At 38.0% G+C, this 20,557-nt stretch overlaps 1 protein-coding gene across 1 annotated transcript in view; it reads right to left on the bottom strand.

Moving 5' to 3' along the window:
* The window catches only part of LOC5569448 (pleckstrin homology domain-containing family G member 3), a 397,912-nt gene that overhangs the window by 20,468 nt on the left and 356,887 nt on the right, over positions 1-20,557 (bottom strand). The window contains exon 2 of the mRNA XM_021840969.1: positions 7,172-8,498. Within this exon, the coding sequence (XP_021696661.1) occupies positions 7,172-8,498 (1,327 nt within the window). The remainder of the gene's footprint in view (positions 1-7,171; positions 8,499-20,557) is intronic.

Raw genomic sequence — 20,557 nt, 5'->3', positions numbered from 1 at the left:
CTATAGCTTCCTATCCTTTGACAGATACTCGTCTTTCGACCTCAAATGCTAGGCCGTTTTCAGTGTCGTGTACTAGACTCGATTTATACTCTCGAGACATTTATATGGGGGAATTCCTAACAGATTCATTGGATGAATTCTTCAGAAAACTATTTTAGGGATGCTTGGAGAAATTTGGGAACTATTCCGTAAAACATATTTTAGTGGAATCTGCGTTATGAATCCTTGGCGGAATTGAACGATATTCTTATATCCAGTGTCAATAACTGGCCATGGTGAAATTGCTGGCCAACAGAAACTATACCAATCGAACTTTAAGAACTTTTTTAATCATGAATTTCCAAACTGTTAATGGATCCGTTACTCAGCCAACAAATTGAACCAACACGCGTTTTGAACTCTTTGCGTGTCGCAAAAGGAAAAAGGATGGATGTCTTATAGTTTAACGTTTCAAGCAGAAAGGATGCAAAGAACGTGTTTAATGATCGGTTTTGCGTGAATTGAATTTCAAGGTCACTTGCCCCCCTCTGATGGAAATCCTGGCTTCGCCCATGTATCTTACTCTTAAGTTTTCCAAAATGTATCAAATTCTCAGGGTGTCAACAATTTGGAACGTTTCATCAATCAGCATCGTTTTTTACTTAAAACTTGTTTATTGCAGAAAAATTGAAAAGGTGTGTATTGCCTCGCCAATGCATACTACCCCAGGAACACCTAACTTAACTTTTAACATTCGACCGTCGGTTCTCCTTCGCGGAAGCTGCGAAATCCGCAAAATTTGGCCTTCAACGCGAAATTTAGAAAATCTCGCGAAATGCCGCGAAATAAGCTACATTTAAAGAATTTATATGACAATCGCAGTCAATTTCAGATTTTTGCTCATAAAAATAATTTATTCATTTTTGAGTGGTCAAAAAATTTCTTACAGTTTCAAGATGGACGTCTTTCAGGCTTATTTGTTATGTTTTAAATTTGGTATCGTCAAACGGATATAATACTTATTATCTTCATTTATAAAATAAACCGAAATATTAAATGCAATTCAGTTAAATTTACACTTATAGAGGACATTTTTACTGTAATTATGCATTTTTATGTTAAATATGGTCAAAACTATACTGTCTTTAAATGCATGTCAGTCCCATGTTTGCTGGATTCCCTATTCACATGGGACAATTATGCGTAGGCAGTATAGAACCGCGAAATTTTGGTTTTATCGCCTTGGTCACCCGCGAAATTTCAAAAAAAAATTGCCGCGAATTTCCATTGTCCCTACTTAGGGTAGAAGCACTGGTTTTGGCCATACGCCAGTTGTAGCCATAGGGGATTATACACCATTTTACATAGCCAATCAGCATGAAACCTTTCGTGTTCAGTAGCTCTTATTCACATGATAGAGCTACTTTCATTTACTCGTCCACATTGATTCAAAACATAAGGAAAACAATTCATTTTCCTTATAATTCTAACCCCCATAAACCTAATTTGGCCACTCTCATGAAAAGTCAATGCGGTTGGCTAATTTAGGAACCGAAGTTAAATCTCTGGCGAAAATTGGTTCTGTTGGCCTATATTGACCAACGGGATTTTCAAAGCGAAAAAATGGTTAAAGCTCAGTTTTGATATTTTACACACACAATATGGATTGAAAGCTTGCATTTGACATATTTGTAGTATAAATACGGCATCCTATTTATTTTTTATTGGTATTTTTTCTTAGGCTGGCCAAAACCGGTGCTTTTACCCTATTTGATTTTTTCGATTTATATTGACATCGTTATTATTTAACATTAAAAAAGTAAAACACAATATTTTTTTTCATTTTTTCTATCCTTGCCTGTAATGTTTCGTTTTTTAGCCTTAATTTGAAGACATAGTTTTCCAATCTATATCAGGCGATTCATTTTTAATTAATCATGTTCAACCAAATTTTGATATCATAATATTCAGTGGGCGCGGGAAGTGGGTAGGAAAGATAGGACATGTACTACGCATAGAAACACCTGGGTAGGACAGTCAAAGGATTACTCATGATGCCCTGATGCGTGACATGGTTTGTGTATTTCGTCCAAAAGTTCTTATTCGTTTGAAGAACGATTGAGAATATCTATAGTAAAAATCCTGGAAAATAAAATTAATGCAGCAATCCTGAATGAAGCAATGGATGGTGTCTGAAAAATCTGTATTTTTTCTGGGACATATTGCCGTGAGAATTCCTGGAAGTAATTCTTTAGGAGTTCCTGGAACATCCATAGAAAAAATACTAGAAGATTCTTGAAGAAACTTTGGAAGATGCATCGTGATATACGCAGCACGAGTGTGATGGTGCTAGCGATTTCTGAATGAGCGAACACTCTTTATATAATCTATAGATACATTTCTTAATCTCTTGTCGATTTTCAAAACAACTACTCCCACAGAAAACCCTCTAGGAGCTTTTTGCTGATTCAGAATTGTCGTGAGAATTTCTGGAAGAAGTTCAGATAGCTGATTATGAAGACATGGCTTGTAGAGGCTAAGTGCCTTGAAAATAGAAACCGGAAAAAGACCGCACGGGAACTAAGAAAACAAAAAATATCTAGGCATGAATCAGGAAATTAAAGTTTAGACAGAAAATCCAGCCAGATTTTTTTTTTATAATAATTTTATATTTTGGGAATAACAAGTTCTACTGCTCATACAACTGTATGCTTTTTTCAAGTCTTTTTTTTATGAATTCCTTAAGAAACAAATACAAATTGCCCAAAGTTTTGTAACACCGAATTTTTCAGCAGGAATTCATTTATTGATAAGAAATTCCTCTATGAATTTAGTTCAATGAAGCTTCATAATTCAACGTAGATTTTCCAAAGATAACCCCAGAAACTCCATTATAAATTTAGTCAAAAATAACTCCATAGATTACAAGTTCAAGAAAGGTCGTCCAAATATTCATCCAGTGACTCTTGTACCGGCTTTGCTATGACTTTGTTCAAAATTTCCATTTATGAAATCTTTAAGAACTCAAAATGTTGTTCAGTTTTTCTTCAATATTTCAACCAATCATTTTTATACGGATATTTTCAAAAAATTCTTTGTGAAATTTTTGGGATGTTACTATATGATCTATCCAGTAATTATTTCAGGGATGTCTCTAGGGAATTTTCGATGTTGTTTTTTTAGAAATTTTTGAAAAAATCGCTGAAAAAACGGTAAGTAGTGATTATACAAATCCTATAGAAATCGACGATGAATTTATTTTTGAACAATTGTGAGGATTTTTAGAAAAACTCCCTACCTTTTAAGAAAGTCTTATAATTTTTGCAAGTTGAATTGCTAACATAATTATAGAAAAATATTCAGTTGTATCCCAGGATAAAATTATGCAAGATTTTTTGAAGGCATTCCTTGAAAAGCATTGAACAATATCTCTGAAGAAATTTATGTAGAAATAATCGGAATAATGCTGTATTTTTTGGTGTGAAATCTTGAATGAAATTTTGAAGAGTCCGTTGCAATTTTACTTGATTTTTGAGAATTATTTGGAAAAACGGCAAGAGTTGGAGTAATTGCTAGCTTAATTGGATTTAACTGAGGAATTTCTAAAAAAATCCTGGAAGAATTTTGGAGCGATTCTCAAGTTTAACCATAAATTAATTCACGAGAAAAAACTCATATTGAAATGACTGGAGATACGAATAGAAAAATAGGCATATGAACACCTTGAGAAATTCTTGTAGGCGTTCCAAAAAAACACCTTCAACAATATTCTTCACAATAATGGAATAAACCTTTGAAGTTTTTCTTTGAAAAAAAAAAATCCTGTAGGAATCTTTAGAAATTCTGTTCTGTTGAGTGTTCTGAGTAACTACTGGAAAAATCGGTGAAAAAAATGGTGGGAAAATCTCTGAAGGACATCTTGGAATACTATTTTGAAAATTTTCAGAGCAATTCCCGTGGAAACTTCTGGTGTAGTATTTCGAATCAGAATTCAATGTAAATGCAAATGCAAATGCACTATTTCGAGTTTCCGTAAGATTTTTTTTTTCACAGAGTTGTTGAAAACCTCTAACGAAATACCGTTTTGATTCATATTACGGACAGCTTCAAATTCCGGACACTCTCATTTGTATGGGAAACATTTCACACGAAATGTTTCAATTTTCGCCGTCCAAAAGTTCTCATTTTAGAGGCTCGTTTTATTAGGTTTTTTCCATAAATATCATTGCAAATTTATAATGCCCAACTACCTTAGACGTCTCTTAAGTGGTTGAACGATTTCAATTGATGATTTGACTGTTCCATTAATGATTATCATGAACTGTCCGTAATTCGAATCAAAGCGTCCGGAATATGAGGCAAAAGTGAGGGAGCGTCCGGAATAAGAATCATGAAAAGGCCACACAATTTATTTTATTTAAAATTATTCAAGTTGCGGACGCGTATTCTTTACCCACCATCCGAAAGTTAAGGGCTTTCGACGCTCGATAATGCTAAAAAATCATACAGAATGATTTATTTTGTATGGTCCAAGTTGGGTTATACTTCACTGAGGCCTTAAGTGTCCGTAATATGAATCAAAACGGTATTTGAAGGAGTTTCTGGACGATGAATAATCTTCAGTTTCTCCTGATTTTTTTTTAGATAAGCCGGTCACTTCAGCGCAAAGAAAAAAAGCTACACAAATTCAAAATTCCGTCAGAAGCAAAACCAAGTTTTGAAAAACCCGGTTTAAACTAGTCAGTTTTCTGAGAATTTGTTGTTTCTTTCTGTTTAAAATATCGTTAGAAAACTACGAAAAAGAAGTTTTTTTTAATATACTCTACTTAAAAGCGACCAAATCGTCGTTTAAGTGTCCTTTACGTTTGGGCCTCTTAAATATAGTCTCTTTCAAATTCCAGCCTATGATTCCATAAATTATCTGAGCTTCACTATGCATAAAATAGTTGTCAACATTTGTCTTACCAATGGCTTTGGACGTTCATCTGAATTTTCGTTCATAGCGTAAGGCCTGCGTTGCGGCCAAGTGAAGCTATTCAGAAACATCAAACTGAGGTTGGTAGAGTTGAATACCGCCGGTTCTAAGTTATTTCTGGTTGGCAAATATGAGCTAGAGTACGTACATACTTGTCAAACTATAAACGAATGCCAAAATGGTCAGCTAACATTGGCTAATAACTGTAGAAATTGTCCTAGAACTGCTGAAAAGTAGGCTTTGTCCCAGTTGAGTTGTAATGCCGGAAAGAAGAACAACAGTTTTGGTTCATAGCAGTTTGGAGATGTATTTTGAAAAAGTGTTTATGGAATCCGAGGGAGTCGAGAATGTACATGGTTAGCGTGACATACACTCCCGTGCAAAAGTTTGGGTTCACCCCCTCAAAAACATACAAAAGTGTTCTGTCCATATCTCTGTGATTACACGTCCAATTGAAACTCTTTAAGTCGCATTCGAAAGGCAAAGAGTTATTCTTACTTCGTATGTATTTTTCCAAAAACATTTTTTGAATTTTGTATACTAATTTTTTACTTAAAGTTGTGACATTTTTCAAAAAACATACTGAAAAATCATATTGAATTTCCTCAGCATTGGGTCGACCAAAATTTTCAATCAAAGTGTCATTAGAATCGTAATCTTATATTCTTTGAAGAGACCCCACGAAATTTTGGCGGAAAAATCTGGAAAGTATTCAAAATCAATGAAACAGTCAGTCAAGTCATCGTGCAAAAGTTTGGGTTCACCCCTCAGTATGATGCAAATCGTGCAAAAGTTTGGATTCACCTGAGCCGCACGCACATCATTTTTGTCAATATCTCTGCCATTTTTCAACCGATTTTAATAGTTTAAAGCTTTATTGAGCGCAAATAATGGCGTGTACATGATTGGTTTGAGATTTCACAGATTTAAGTCAGTTTAGGTGAGCCCAAACTTTTGCACGATGACTTGACTGACTGTTTCATTGATTTTGAATACCGTTTTGATTCATATTACGGACACTTAAGGCCTCAGTGAAGTATAACCCAACTTGGACCATACAAAATAAATCATTCTGTATGATTTTTTAGCATTATCGAGCGTCGAAAGCCCTTAACTTTCGGATGGTGGGTAAAGAATACGCGTCCGCAACTTGAATAATTTTAAATAAAATAAATTGTGTGGCCTTTTCATGATTCTTATTCCGGACGCTCCCTCACTTTTGCCTCATATTCCGGACGCTTTGATTCGAATTACGGACAGTTCATGATAATCATTAATGGAACAGTCAAATCATCAATTGAAATCGTTCAACCACTTAAGAGACGTCTAAGGTAGTTGGGCATTATAAATTTGCAATGATATTTATGGAAAAAAACTAATAAAACGAGCCTCTAAAATGAGAACTTTTGGACGGCGAAAATTGAAACATTTCGTGTGAAATGTTTCCCATACAAATGAGAGTGTCCGGAATTTGAAGCTGTCCGTAATATGAATCAAAACGGTACTTTCAGATTTTTCCGCCTAAATTTCGTAGCGTTTCTTCAAAGAATATAAGTTAACGATTCTAATGACACTTTGATTGAAAATTTTGGTCGACCCAATCCTGAGGAAATTAAATATGATTTTTCAGTGTGTTTTTTGAAAAATGTCACAACTTTAAGTAAAAATTTAGTATACAAAGTTCAAAGAATGTTTTCGGAAAAACACATACGAAGTAAGAATAACTCTTTGCCTTTCGAATGCGACTTAGAGAGTTTCAATTGGACGTTTAATCACAGAGATATGGACAGAACACTTTTGCATGTTTTTTAGGGGGTGAACCCAAACTTATGCACGGGAGTGTAAGTTGTGCTGAACATCAATGAAAGAGAATGAAAACGTTATACAAATTGATAAAGGTTGTTGAACATGGAAGATTTGGTTTTCCGGGTAAGGGTACATTCCGGTAAGTGGTCTTCCGGTAAATTGCATTCCAGGTAATGATATTCCGGGTAATAGTATAGAATCCAACTTTCGCTAACGGGTCCAACGAAAAATCGATGGCACGGGTCCAGGCAAGAATCGAAAAGGGATCAATAGTTATGAAAAGTAGCACAGACAAGTACTGTTTCATTCATTTAGTTAGTTTAATATACTTCTGAATGCAGAAAGAATTCGTGTGCGCACAGCACGACCGTACTATGCGCACTGCGAACAGTTGACCTCGATCCGACATACCCCTTAATGATCTGACCCAGATCTTCGACGTAGCTCCGCTCCGAATCGATGATTTCCATGACGGCCCGTTCGCACATGGTTAGTCCACTGGCGGCGGTGCCCTGTTCGCATTCACTCTGATCGGCTAGGCTTTCAACGCTGGCCTGGTAGGAAGGCGCTCCACAGCATTTCCCGTTGACTAGTAGCAGGTGTTCCGAGCCGGAACTGCTGCTCGACGAGTACGAACATATAGAGGAGGCCGACAGTGGCCGGGTGCTGAGAATAGGGGTTCCCGGAGCGTTCTGCTGTGTGAGGGATGTTTTACTCGACGAAAGCGAAGCAGAACTGGTGTCCAGACTCGGCGTCGAGGTCGAGGTGGATCGCGGAAGTTTAGGCGAAATCTGTACGTTTCGTGGGAAAGATTTGCTTCGGTCCACCGGTTGGGGTTCCTCCGGTGCTGGTTCAACAACGACTAGGTTCAAGTAGGGATTTCTCGTTTCCACGATGGTATTACGGTGCTCGGATTCGTCACAGTTCTCGACGAAGGCATTGTGCGGATCGGCTTCGCTAGCGTCCATAGACTTTTCCGGATTTCTAAGAACTGGTTCGGGATCGACGTCTTCCTGTACTGTCCTTACCGGCTGCTGGTCGATCTGGTTTTTGCTGACCTCGCTGTCAGCTTCGTCGGCATCGAACAGAGCCGAAGTGAGTGATTTGATTCGCTGCTGGATGAAACTCAGCTTGGGGATGTCTTCCTCGATGGAAGTATCACAGTTTCCATTGGATAGGTCTGGCGAGATGGGGGATAGCTTGGAGGGTTCTCGCACTGATTCGCAGCCAAGATGGCTGAGTTTTGTGATGTTTTTGGACAGCGGGAAGTTCTTGAAGACGTATCGTGACGAGGAGGTTGTGGCGCGACCTGAGTTGAACGACGCCGATTGAATGTGGTTGCGATGGAAAGGCGTTGGCGGTGGTCGCGGTCGGTTCGGTTCGCCGTCTACAGCCGTTTCTGTGTTGGACAGTATTCGCGCTACGTTGTTTGATAGATTACGAAATTTGTCTCCGGATTTGGGAAGTTGTGGGGCTGCTCGTGTGGGCCTTAGACTTGTTCCGTTGCTCAGACTGAATGATTTCAGCTTCAGGGAACTACTGGACTGGAACGACCTTTCGGTGGTGATAATGCTCTGTTGATTGATTGATATCGACGAGTTTGCAGTTTTGATGTTGGTGGTTGTAGAGCTTGCAGCTGAAATTTCGGTGTTGCTGTTGACGTTGGGATCGTCACTCACTTTGGTAGCTAACGAGTCGTAATAGCCCAGGAGGGAGGGAGCCAAGCTGGTACTGCTACCTGTAATTAAACGAAAGAAACAAGAGAACCGAATCAGTTACTGGATGAGTTCGAGTGGGTATGATCTCATAAATAAAGCTGTATGAGGGGTTCCGCCTTCAAAACCCTGAGAAGGGACCCATCGTAGGACGGTTGAAATTCGAAACCTCCCATGAATGGATACACGTTTGTCGCCCCAAAAACTTGTATGGACAGACAGACATCCGTAGGAACAAATTCGATTTCGGTTTGTGGCCCTGCATGATCGTGCTGCCATAAATTCTGCCCCTCCCGGTCTGTTCTTATTAACTTTCACAAAACGTGTTAATAAGCAACCCGCGCGATACAAGAAGGATTGATAGGAAGTCGTGAATTGGAACGGTTGATGCGTGAGGTGATGATGGTTTGGGGCTCGACAAAGGGCGCGGGCTTCTCTGGGTCATTTTTTTTTCATTTTGACTGCTCGTGGGCTGCAGCAGGGATGCAACGCTTGCAGGCGTTGCATCCAATGATAGGAATAACTTAAATGCATCAGAAAATTGATCTCTTATTGAGAATGGTCTTCAAAGAATTTTCGTTTTGTCTGCCCTAAATCTAAAAATAGAGGCCCACATACCCATAAGTGAACGCACAGCTTTTCAGCAAGACCATGCTGAGCTAAGGGTCGTGGGTTCGAATCCTGCCGGTCGAGGATCTTTTCGTAAAGGAATGTTTCTTGACTTCCTAGGGCTGCCAGGCCTTGACTTCCCCACACGATATACACTTGCTAAAATGGTCCAATGGCAAGCTGAGAAGTGTGCTCTGCTCCAGTTGGAATGTTACACCAGATAGAAGAAAACTATCCAGTTTCGTCGACTTTCTACGAGCCATTTGAACTTCCAATGCATGTTTCTACCTGTGACGGTGGACAGCCCAAAATTTACTCCAACTATAATTTATTGCCAACCACATAAAGACAAGTTCAAACGGAATAAAATTATTCCATGCGTGAATCGCTGCCGGCTGGGTGCGTCGTCAAATTGTCGTAGCGGATTGTCCAACATTTGCCCGAAAACCATTTCCCCGATAGTTTTTCCAAAGACGTTTTCCAGATTTTGTTTAATTATCGGTATAACATACTGAACTTAGTAAATTTGTATGCTTGAAGTGAAAATGAAAAGTATGTTAGTATTAAGCGTATATAAGGAAGTTTGGCCGTTTGACGGGTCTCTGCGAAATAAAACGAAATGATTTGGAAGTACAGTGGTTACACTATCATGGGTCACCCACTATTATGGGTCATTCCCGTTTGAATTGCATGTAGAATAGAGTGACTAATAATCGTGACAAGGTGACCCATAATAGTGTGGGCAGTGTACAGCCTACCATTAAAAGAAGGAAAATTCCAGTCCAAGTTGGTGTAAAATTTACAAATAAAATTGGTATTAGATAAAATTTCTCTAATGGATCAAAATATTATTTTTTTAATATTTTGAATTGAAATCCTCGTTCTTTAAAAGGTAGAAAGGATGAGCTGCTTAAATTTCTAACAGCTAATAACACACATATATCAGTTAACGCAGTTTATTTTTTTACATAAAATCGGAATTCAAACTTAAAAGAGATCCAAACTTGTTTGTTCAGCGTTTGTTTTTTCAGTGCTGCCTATTTGCCTTTTTAATGCACTGGCCAGCAAGTTAATAAGCAATCCTATGTGATGAGTGATCTTCAGGGAGTTTCTGAACTCAATACCTTAATGCCCTACTTGCTTTTACTCTTCTAGAAATCAAGCGACTCTAGTCATCAATCATCTTCATCAAGAAAGTTCCAAAGAGTAGCTTGGTTGTAATGTTCAATAAATGCTTTTAGTTGGCAGACTTACCTGACAAATGGAAAAATCCAAGTTTGTGTCGAATTACGAATCCTGCAGAAGCTTCCAGCTATCGTCCAATAATCTTGAGTTTCTTAATAAGTAAACCTGTTTAAAAAGTCATTTTAACTTAAAATTTTTAAGCAGAATGATGGTCCACATAAACGAAAATTCAATTTTTGCTAATGATCGGTTCGGATTCCGATATGGACATTCGACCACTCATCAAGCAAATTTGATTCGTTCCAAAAAACCTGAAGGTCAAGGTTAATCATCAGAACTTTAAATCTGAAAGACGAAGTCTTTTGGTTATATTTTCTTCATATTTGTATTGAGCATTTTGCACCTTATTAGACTACTATGCAGAAAATTTTTGCAAAGTGAACATTTGCACACAGGGGGGTCTCGTAGCCTCGAGGTTACGGTTTCGCTTCGTAAGCGGAAGGTCATGGGTTCGATTCCCAATCCCCCCACACAAAAAACTCCGTCCAGCCACCAGAAGACGCCGCACGAAGGACTGTGTATAAGGGAACACATCCATCCTTCGTCAGTATTGGATGGTGACTGAGACACATTGACCCTCTTTGTAGGCTGTTGCCTCACACGACACATATACATGGCAAAATGAACCACCGCACACCAATGGACTTCGATATGGATATGGATTGGACCAACGGCAGCACTCTCCTCTACCTGCTCGGTGTGGGAGGAATAGCAATAAGAACTAGGATATAAATAGATTCTGTAAATATGATCCTCGGCATAGTAGTGGCCAAGTGCACGGAGTGCCTAATAAATAAAATTAAAAAGTTTGACAGTTTGACAGCTGTTTCGTTACCAACGTTTTTCGTCCCTGTTTTGATGCTTATTTTGTGTGAACGTAAATTATCACATAAACAAGGCATTAGTTTTTTTTTTGCGAAAACTACTGCAATAATAAGGATTTACATGAAAAGTAAATGGCCATAAGAATTCTCCAGTGAGCAATGCAGGAAAAATCCTTCTAAATTTCAGTTCGTTCGTCAATGTGGAATACTTACAGGGAGAACCCAAAGTCGTCAATGAAGACTGAATTTGCTGAAAGATAAACTATCCCTGACATAAGGAACAGATACTGTTGTGAGCCCTGACATGGAGTACAGATGCTCCAGGTTTGTAAAACCATATCCCCCCTTTCCTGTCAGCATACAACTAAATTCTCACCGGGGTTGGTTACCCGATCTTTCTTAAAGTATCTCGTATCCCATGTGGTACCGGGGGAATAGTGATTGGAGTTGCTGGGCAGGACAGGGTCACACAAAAGTGTCTATTTATTATTCCTGCAGGTACGCGAGGTAGCAATTGCACGCCATGCCTGTCATTAATTTGTCTTACTGCTTTGAACAATTTTGAAACGTCATAGCTTTTAAAGCATACGCCTACTGGTATTAGTGAGTGCGTAAATTGTATCTTGCAAATGAACAATTTCATTAGAATCTAAAAATTCGTGCAATGAACCAATGCACGAGTTCACTTATTTGACGTTTGAGCGGTGCCGAATTCACTAGTTTCCATGGTGACATAAATAACACGGCACCGCTAAAACGTCAAATAGTGAACCCGTGCATAGGTCCATTGTCAATAAAAATGGAAGATTTCTCCTAATGCTTCCGAGACTCAACTAATAATATTCCCATATAAACCAAAAGCTCTTTATTTGAAACCTTCAAGTAAACATGTTGTCACGATGAGATGGGTTCTGTAGGGTCTGAATGTATAAACCTTGGCCTTTTATTAGCTGTCCTTTTTGTTTTATCTTGTGGAACACCACGAACGACGACCGTTCGTGAAGAAGACGAAAACGACGACAGAGAATCGTTGCGTGCGAGAAATAGACCGGGAGAAGTATTGCGACCATCGCAGTGAACGGATCATTAGTGCCTAGTGTGCGAATACTGTGTGTTTCAGTGAGTTTTCATTGAACATCCGAACAGCTTGTTTGATCAGCAAACCCCAAGTAACCCCTTTGGATAACCTTACATATGGCGACGACTATATTTTAAATATTTGAACCGTTTTGTCTCAAATTCCAAACAGACTCATATTCAGGGGCCCAGATAGCCGTAGCGGTAAACGCGCAGCTATTCAGCAAGACCAAGCTGAGGGTCGTGGGTTCGAATCCCACCGGTCGAGGGTCTTTTCGGGTTGGAAATTTTCTCGACTTCCCAGGGCATAGAGTATCTTCGTACCTGCCACACGATATACGCATGCAAAAATAGTCATTGGCATAGTAAGCTCTCAGTTAATAACTGTGGAAGTGCTCATAAGAACACTAAGCTGAGAAGCAGGCTCTGTCCCAGTGGGGACGTAACGCCAGAAAGAAGAAGAAGAAGAACTCATATTCCGAACTCTCGACTTTTGTATGGCGATATGAATTCAATTTCAATGTTTTCCAATTTATTTTATAGCTCGGGAGTTTTGATGATTCTCTAGCTCGAGAGCAATAAAAGTAGCTGAGATAATATTATTTGCGAAATTATTCATTTGAATACAATTTATTCGTGCTGTTCGGAATTTGAATCAAGGTGTTCGAAATATGAGACAGAATGAACACAGTGTTCGGCATTTGAGTCAAAATGTTGTTCCATACTTTTACGTAAAAACAATACAAAACAAGTTTAAATGAACAATTTTATCGGCATACTTAACAGCTAACAGTTAGACTTTGTAGAGGTACTAAAATTTATACAGATATCAGCTAATTCATGCCTATAAGATGCATTTAAAGTCACTGTTGGCCTTAAGTGTTCGGAATATGAGTCAAAACGGTAAAACTGGATAAAGTGCGTGCAAAACGTTTTTTTTTCATCTCCGTGAATTTTTCAAGATGACTGAAACACCAACATGTTCAAGTCGATGATTCGAGATTGAGTTGAATCAATGATCGGCATTGAAACTTGGTTCAGATATTGAAACTAATTTAAATGATGAATATTGCTGTCAGATTGAAGACTTATTGTACTGTGAAAATTACATAGATTCATTTTTCTGAGCCCTTTTGGGATTTATCCAAGTGATTTTTCCTCAGGTTGACCTACTGAGATGAAAATTACTGGATTTTAAAATGTGATGTTAAAAAAAACAATTGGGTTTATTCTACGACTGGCGTGAGGTGAGAATTGTCGGTGTCGTATAGCGAGGTGATAATTCTCGACTCGAGTGAAGTGACTCTCCATTTGATTTGCACGGCTAGTCACTTCACTCGAGTCGAGAATTGTCACCTCGCTATACGACACCGACAATTCTCACCTCACGCCACTCGTAGAATTAACCCAAATTTATTTTCACGAATTTAGCAAACTTGTGATTTTTGCTTGATAAGGCATTGAGAAAAGGATAAGGTTGAAACCAAGCAAGAAAGAGATTCATGATAACTTTCTGAGAATTGGTGTGGAAATAAGAACTGTGCTAGGGGCCCTGTTGGATGTTTTACATGTTGGTGGTGGTGGTACCGGTACCGAAAAAAGAATGTTGGTGGTGATGAGGTACCGAAAAAAGAACTGAGGTAGGGTAATAATAAAGTTGGAATTTTGATGAAGTGGATCATGGTAGGGTGCCCAACAGGAGAATTGTGGATGGGCGCCTGATTGAAATTTTTAGAGAATTGGATCATGGTAGAGTGCCTCAAACGAGAACTATGGTAGGGTACCCAATTCAATGCAGAGACACTACTTCGAAACAGTTAGAGATCCTGAAGATCAGTTTGGATATAAACAGAGTTACCGAAAAGGAAATCTACAATGCTCCGTTCTCCAAGATTACTGATACAAAGTTACGTATTTCTATGGACCCATTGATCACTCCGGTATTCCAACCGCTACGACGTATCCCAATTCCGTTAGAGGGAGCTGTTAATGAGAAGCTAGACGAATTACTTCTGGCAGCTATAGACGAGTCACTCAGACGACTAACTCAAAAAGGTGTTAAATTACATTGAGGTGATCATGAGAAATCTGCGTTTCGTGCAGTGAAACGAAGTTTGCTCCAAGGTTAGGGTTCTACAGACTGGAAAACAAAACATCTGTAATTGCCGACGCAAGTCCGCATGCTCTTGGTAGTGTTCTTATCCAAACAGACTCGATTGGGGATTCATATGTCATCTGCTACGCTTCCAAGTCGTTGACAGATACTGAGAGAAGGTACTGTCAGACAGAGAAGGAAGCATTGGCATTAGTCTGGAGTGTGGAAAGATTTCAGATTTTCTTGATCGGTAAGAAGCTTAACCTACTGACGGATTGCAAAGCGCTGACTTTTCTTTTCACCTCCGTGTCCCGTCTATGTGCTCGCATTGAGCAATGGGTATTGCATCTCCAAAGCCTTAAGTACAAAATCGAACATATTTCGGAAAAAAAAACAATATCGCTGATGCTCTATCTCGCCATTCGACCTTCGTTTCGAAACCTTTCGATGAGGCAGAAGAGCTAGCGGTGAACGAAGTGGTTACAGCCGCTGCGGAAATGATCGCTCTCAAATGGGTGGAGATAGAGTGTGAATCAGAATCAGAAAATCTAAACTTTGTCTTATGAACAAGCTTTTGATCTTCAAACAAATTTTCAGACCAGCCATGCGGTATGTCCTAATATGGACTAGCGTTTGTAATACAAGTAAGAAATCTCTGCAGAGGATTCAAACTAAAATTTTGAAAATGATTCTGAAGCTTCATTCCTGGTATAGTACTGTAACAAATGTCTTTGTTACATTAAGTTTAGTAATAAATTAGTTATTGATTGTTTGATTAATTTATTAAAACTTGTTTTAATTCGTTTATCAATTTTAGCGTGTTATGTAGCCGCTTTGTAAAAGGCAACATTATTTGTGATGTATTAAGCCACCTGTTGTCAAGTAGCCACACGACGAGCTTAGTACTAAAACGTTAAATGTCTGAGATAGGTGGGTTGCCTACTTACAGGCGAAAACATGTGCGAGCTTTTCTTGGGTGCTCGACTAAATATGGAATAAGCTTAGGAGTGCTAGACTTTTGCCATTTAGCCCGAAACCGGAAACCCTTTTTCTAGCCAATCCAAATTCATCTAAAAGTGGAAAGAAAAACCGGAAGCCATTTTTGGACCAATCAGAAAACAGGGCGGTATACAATATACAGTTGTGGACAGATATATAAGAGGGTCGAACGAGCTCGCATCACACAAATTTGCTCATTTTGGTGAAAACCGTGGTGAAGAAAAGTGATTGATTCTAAACCTGATATTAGCCTAAATACGGTGAAGTGAGTAATTGTTAATCGTTTTCCGATAGTAAATATTAATTCTAATTGTTTTTCCAAAGTTATTGTACTAGTTTGCTTTTGGAAGTGGTTCTTAACGTTAGAAAGAGTGTGAAGCAAAATCGGTCGTACTTAAAGGTAAATTTGTATTGAAATTGTGATGAGTGCTTGGGCTTAAACCCATTCAACGTGGGTATTTGTCTGGAGCCAATATACCCGAAGAATCTGCTGTGTGGCCTCTCTAGAATACGACGATTCTCGAACCTCTCCGAAGAAAAACAAGTGCATCGACGCCACGTGAAGCCAAGCGTCGTTGGAACCCAAGCCAGTTGGCCAGCAAGTAAGCCCGTTCTTGTGCACTCTTTGACTCGAGCTCTGAGAAGATTTTTTGAAAAATTGTACATAAATGTATATAAATTAGTAGATAGCTGTCTTAGTTTCTAGTTTAGCTCTTACACTCTTTCGTTGAAAATTAAATACTTAACATGAATTTGTGCTCACTTTTTTCTTAATTACTTCGGGAAGCGTTTTAGAATTAAGTTTTGAATTTGATCTCTCATTGATTTATTAGAATTATTTCTTTCGTAGTAACTCTTTTAGGTCTAAGTAATTAACCATCCGCCTCCATCAGTGCTCGAATGGTGTGATATGGGTTCGAGTAGTTTATTTAATAGCTTGGTTCATTATTTGGTAGTTTTCTGATTGGTTTTTATGGCTGAATTTTGGTATTGAATTGGAAGTGAGTTTACGGTGATTGGGAATAACTACCTGCCCTCAGAAAAGAGTCGTGGCCGGACATTAACGGTACTAGTGATCCTTCAGTTGAAGATGGCGCTTAAGAGCCAGTTCGCGAGAACCGCAACCCCCTTTCCAAGGGAAGTTGTATTGATGTTCTCCGATCAGGCTGAAATTTTAAGGGATTGTTCTTTTACATAAAAGATGATGTTTTGCAAAATATTAGATTTTTATATTAGGGGGAAGTGGGACAAAATGACCCCCAATGATTTCATGTCACTAAACATGCAAAATCACAAAAATTGATATAACTATAGTAAAACTGCACGGATTATGTTGAAATTTGGCATGAATACTCTACGTTATATAAACTTTGAGGTTGGCATAGTATATGGATTTTGAAAGTACTTCAAATCGAGAAAAATGAGTTTTTCATACAAAATTTAGCGATTTTCAAATCGATTTTTTTCTTACCAACCGAACTAGGTCAAAAAACTAAATATGACGTTTTGTAGGGTAACTCATGGGCTTTCATTTGAGGTCTAATCCAGATATGCCGTTTCAAAAATTTTCGAAAAAATTTTTTTTTTCGGGGTGGTGTTTGAACTTGAGCCATTTTGCGAGTCACCGCAACCGCCTTGTCTAGAGAAGTTGTATTGATGTTCTCCGATCGAGCTGAAATTTACAGGAGTTGTTTTCCTATATGAAAGAATGTTTTCCGCAAAATTTCAGATTTTTATATTAGGGAGAAGTGGTGCAAAATAACCACTAATGATTTAATATGTAAAATAATACAAAATTAATTAAACTGCTATAAGAGCGATAGTAGGGGCCCAGATAGCCGTAGCGTTAAACGCGCAGCTATTCAGCAAGACCAAGCTGAGAGTCATGGGTTCGAATCCCACCGGTCGAGGATCTTTTCGGGTTAGAAATTTTTATCTACGTACCTGCCACACGATATACATATGCAAAAATGGTCATTGGCATAGAAAGCTCTCAGTTAATAACTTTGGAAGTGCTCATAAGAACAGCTGAGAAGCAGTTTTTGTCCCAGTTGGGACGTAACGCCAGTGATGCAAAAGTGATGATGTGGATAACAATAAGTCATTACACCAATGTTTTCGTTAGCAGCTTCGGCGGTTCAGTAGTAAGCGTTTTTTCTTCTCACGCTGTTTGGATGTAAATCAACTACCGCATTTTTTTTAATTTGGATAATGTTTGATGGGTTTGATTAGGAGGGTCGCATGTATTGTGTATGATGGTATGTTTGCTAGAGATCAATTTGTAAATAATTGAGTTTAGCTTAGTTTAGACTGACTGCACATATGGCTGCTATGAGACACTGTACTGTTTATATCTTGAATGGAATTTTGACTTTTACTAGCCTTGATGGTAGTCCTCTACGGGCATGAGACGTGGACAATGCTCGAAGAGGACCTGCAAGCGCTAGGAGTTTTTGAACGACGTGTGCTTAGGACGATCTTCGGCGGAGTATGTGAGAACGGCGTATGGAGGAGAAGAATGAACCACGAGCTTGCGCAACTCTACGGTGAACCCAGTATCACGAAAGTCGCCAAAGCTGGAAGGGTACGATGGGCGGGACACGTTGTGAGAATGCCGGACAACAATCCCGCAAAAATGGTGTTCAACTCAAATTCGGCCGGTACAAGACGAAGGGGAACGCAACGAGCTAGGTGGTTTGACCAAGTGGAGCAGGATCTTGGAAGTGTGGGGCGATCGAGGAATTGGAGGTTAGCAGCCATGGACCGAGTTAGTTGGCGTAACATTGTGACGCAGGTCATGTCTTGAAGGACGTAGAGCCAGCAAAAGTAAGTAAAGTAAGTAGCCTTGATGTTTGCAAATTTCTCGAATGAGTAAAAGAGAGACGAAGATTGTTAAAAACTGCATTTTTCCACGGAAAAATGTGTGTTTTTACAAAAAAAAAATATATATATTTTTCAGTACAATCCGTTTGAACGTTACTGTAAATCTTGTGATTTTGTGTGTTTTTCGACACAAAAATATTGGGGGTCATTTTGACCCACTTTTTCCTTATAAAAAGTGTAGTTCTGCCAAATGGGTTTCTTTTTGAATAGTAATGAACACATATTGTGTAAGCAATGTTTGTGATTTAGTTGTTTGGACAGACATGTTGGTGGTTTAAACTGCCATCATCACTGATTGGTTCAATGCACGACGCACAGTATTGTTCTTATTACATATTACTCATGTGTTGATGATGTTCAAAGTATTGTTCCAGTTTTATTTGAAAATTGTGTACTTACGGCATCGAAACATACAATTCCAATACAATGTCCGGATTCAAAAACATTGGGCTCCAATTCCGGACAGCCTTTTTTTACTATTTTAAACTATATTTACAGCATATTTTTTTCAATATGGTGTCACTAAACTTTAAAACTATAACTTTATGTTACAATCACTACTGCTGCGACGATTGCCTCCATCTAAGCCCTCCTCGAACGCGTAGATACCATTCATGCGAATGAGTGGGGGAAATGTCAAGTGGGGTAATGAGAATTGAAAAAATACCTTCTCATTGTTGATTGATCGATGTGAATGCAAAATCGTTTATTAAGTGAATTATTATTTATATATGATTACTATATGTTTAATAAAACTAAATAATCACAGATAGAGCCCTGAATTATCTTATATTAAATTTAAAAAATTTGAATTTGTTTGCCTAGTAAGAGACCAAATGTAAGTAATAAAAATATGCTATACGATTATCTCTAACCAATAAATTTATACCCTTGAGCTGATCTCATCGGGGACATTGATGAGTTTGTTGAACAGACCTCCGAAAAGCCAATACGTCGTAATAAATACAAAAACAGCTATTTTTTCATTCAATATAATTGTATAAATGTTTTCAATTTAGCATTTTATTGGTAAATATTATCTGAGTGTCCGGGTATAGGTACCGTCCAAATTTCGATTCACTACGGTACACTGCGAATGAAAGCTCCTGAGTTTCCCTACAAAACTTCATATTTAGTTTTTTGACCTAGTTCGGTTGACAAAAATATAAGTCGATTTGAAAAAAAAAAAACTAATATTGTTAAAAAAAAATTAAACTGATTTTTTATCAATTTGAAACGTTTTTCTAATCCAAATACCATGTTCATTTTGAAGTTCATGTAACGTTAGGTAAACATGCCAAATTTCATGCAAATTCGTGCATTTTTTCTATTGCTATTATAGCACTTTAATTGATTTTGTATGGTTTTGTATTTTAAATCATTAGTGGTTATTTTGTACCACTTCTCCCTAATATAAAATCTGAAATTTTGCGGAAAACATTCTTTCATATAGGAAAACAACTCCTGTAAATTTCAGCTCGATCGGAGAACATCAATACAACCTCTCTAGACAAGGCGGTAGCGGTGACTCGCAAAATGGCTCAAGTTCAAACACTACCCCGAAAAAAATTTTTTTTTCGAAATTTTTTGAAACGGCATATCTGGATTACACCTCAAATGAAAGCCCATAAGTTACCCTACAAAACGTCATATTTAGTTTTTTGACCTAGTTCGGTTGGTAAGAAAAAAATCGATTTGAAAATCACTAATTTTTTTATAAAAAACCCATTTTTTTCGATTTGAAGTACTTTTAAAATTCATATACCATGCTTATCTCAAAGTTTATATAAAGTAGAGTAATCAAGCCAAATTTCAACGTAATCTGTGTAGTTTTACTATAGTTATATCATATTTTGTGATTTTGCATGTTTAGTGACATGAAAACATTGGGGGTCATTTTGTCCCACTTCCCCCTAATATAAAAATCTAATATTTTGCAAAACATCATCTTTTATATAGAAGAACAATCCCTGAAAATTTCAGCCTGATCGAAGAACATCAATACAAGAAGGGGTTGCGGCTCTCGCGAACTGGCTCTTAAGTTACTAGCGATAGGTAACCGAACACGTGGCTTACGACTACTTTCGATCGATAAGACAACTCTTTGGTTACAGTACTAATGAGTTACATAGAATATCCAATGTTTAACCATTGGGACAAATGTCGACAATATTGAACAAAAATTGTTGCAATCTTCTTTTGCTACGATTAACGCGTTATATATTAAGGTTAAGTTGGGTTAAGTTAATTGAAAAAAAATCTATTATAGGCAGGTAAAATCAACATACCTATAAAATTTCCGAACTGCTACGGCAAATGAAATTTAGTATGTTGTTAACAAAATGTTAAT

Source organism: Aedes aegypti, chromosome 2 (genome assembly GCF_002204515.2).
Source record: "Aedes aegypti strain LVP_AGWG chromosome 2, AaegL5.0 Primary Assembly, whole genome shotgun sequence".
Taxonomy (NCBI): Eukaryota; Metazoa; Arthropoda; class Insecta; order Diptera; family Culicidae; genus Aedes; species Aedes aegypti.
The sequence above is the reverse complement of the archived record's forward strand: the minus strand, read 5'-3'. Positions and strand labels throughout refer to the sequence as shown.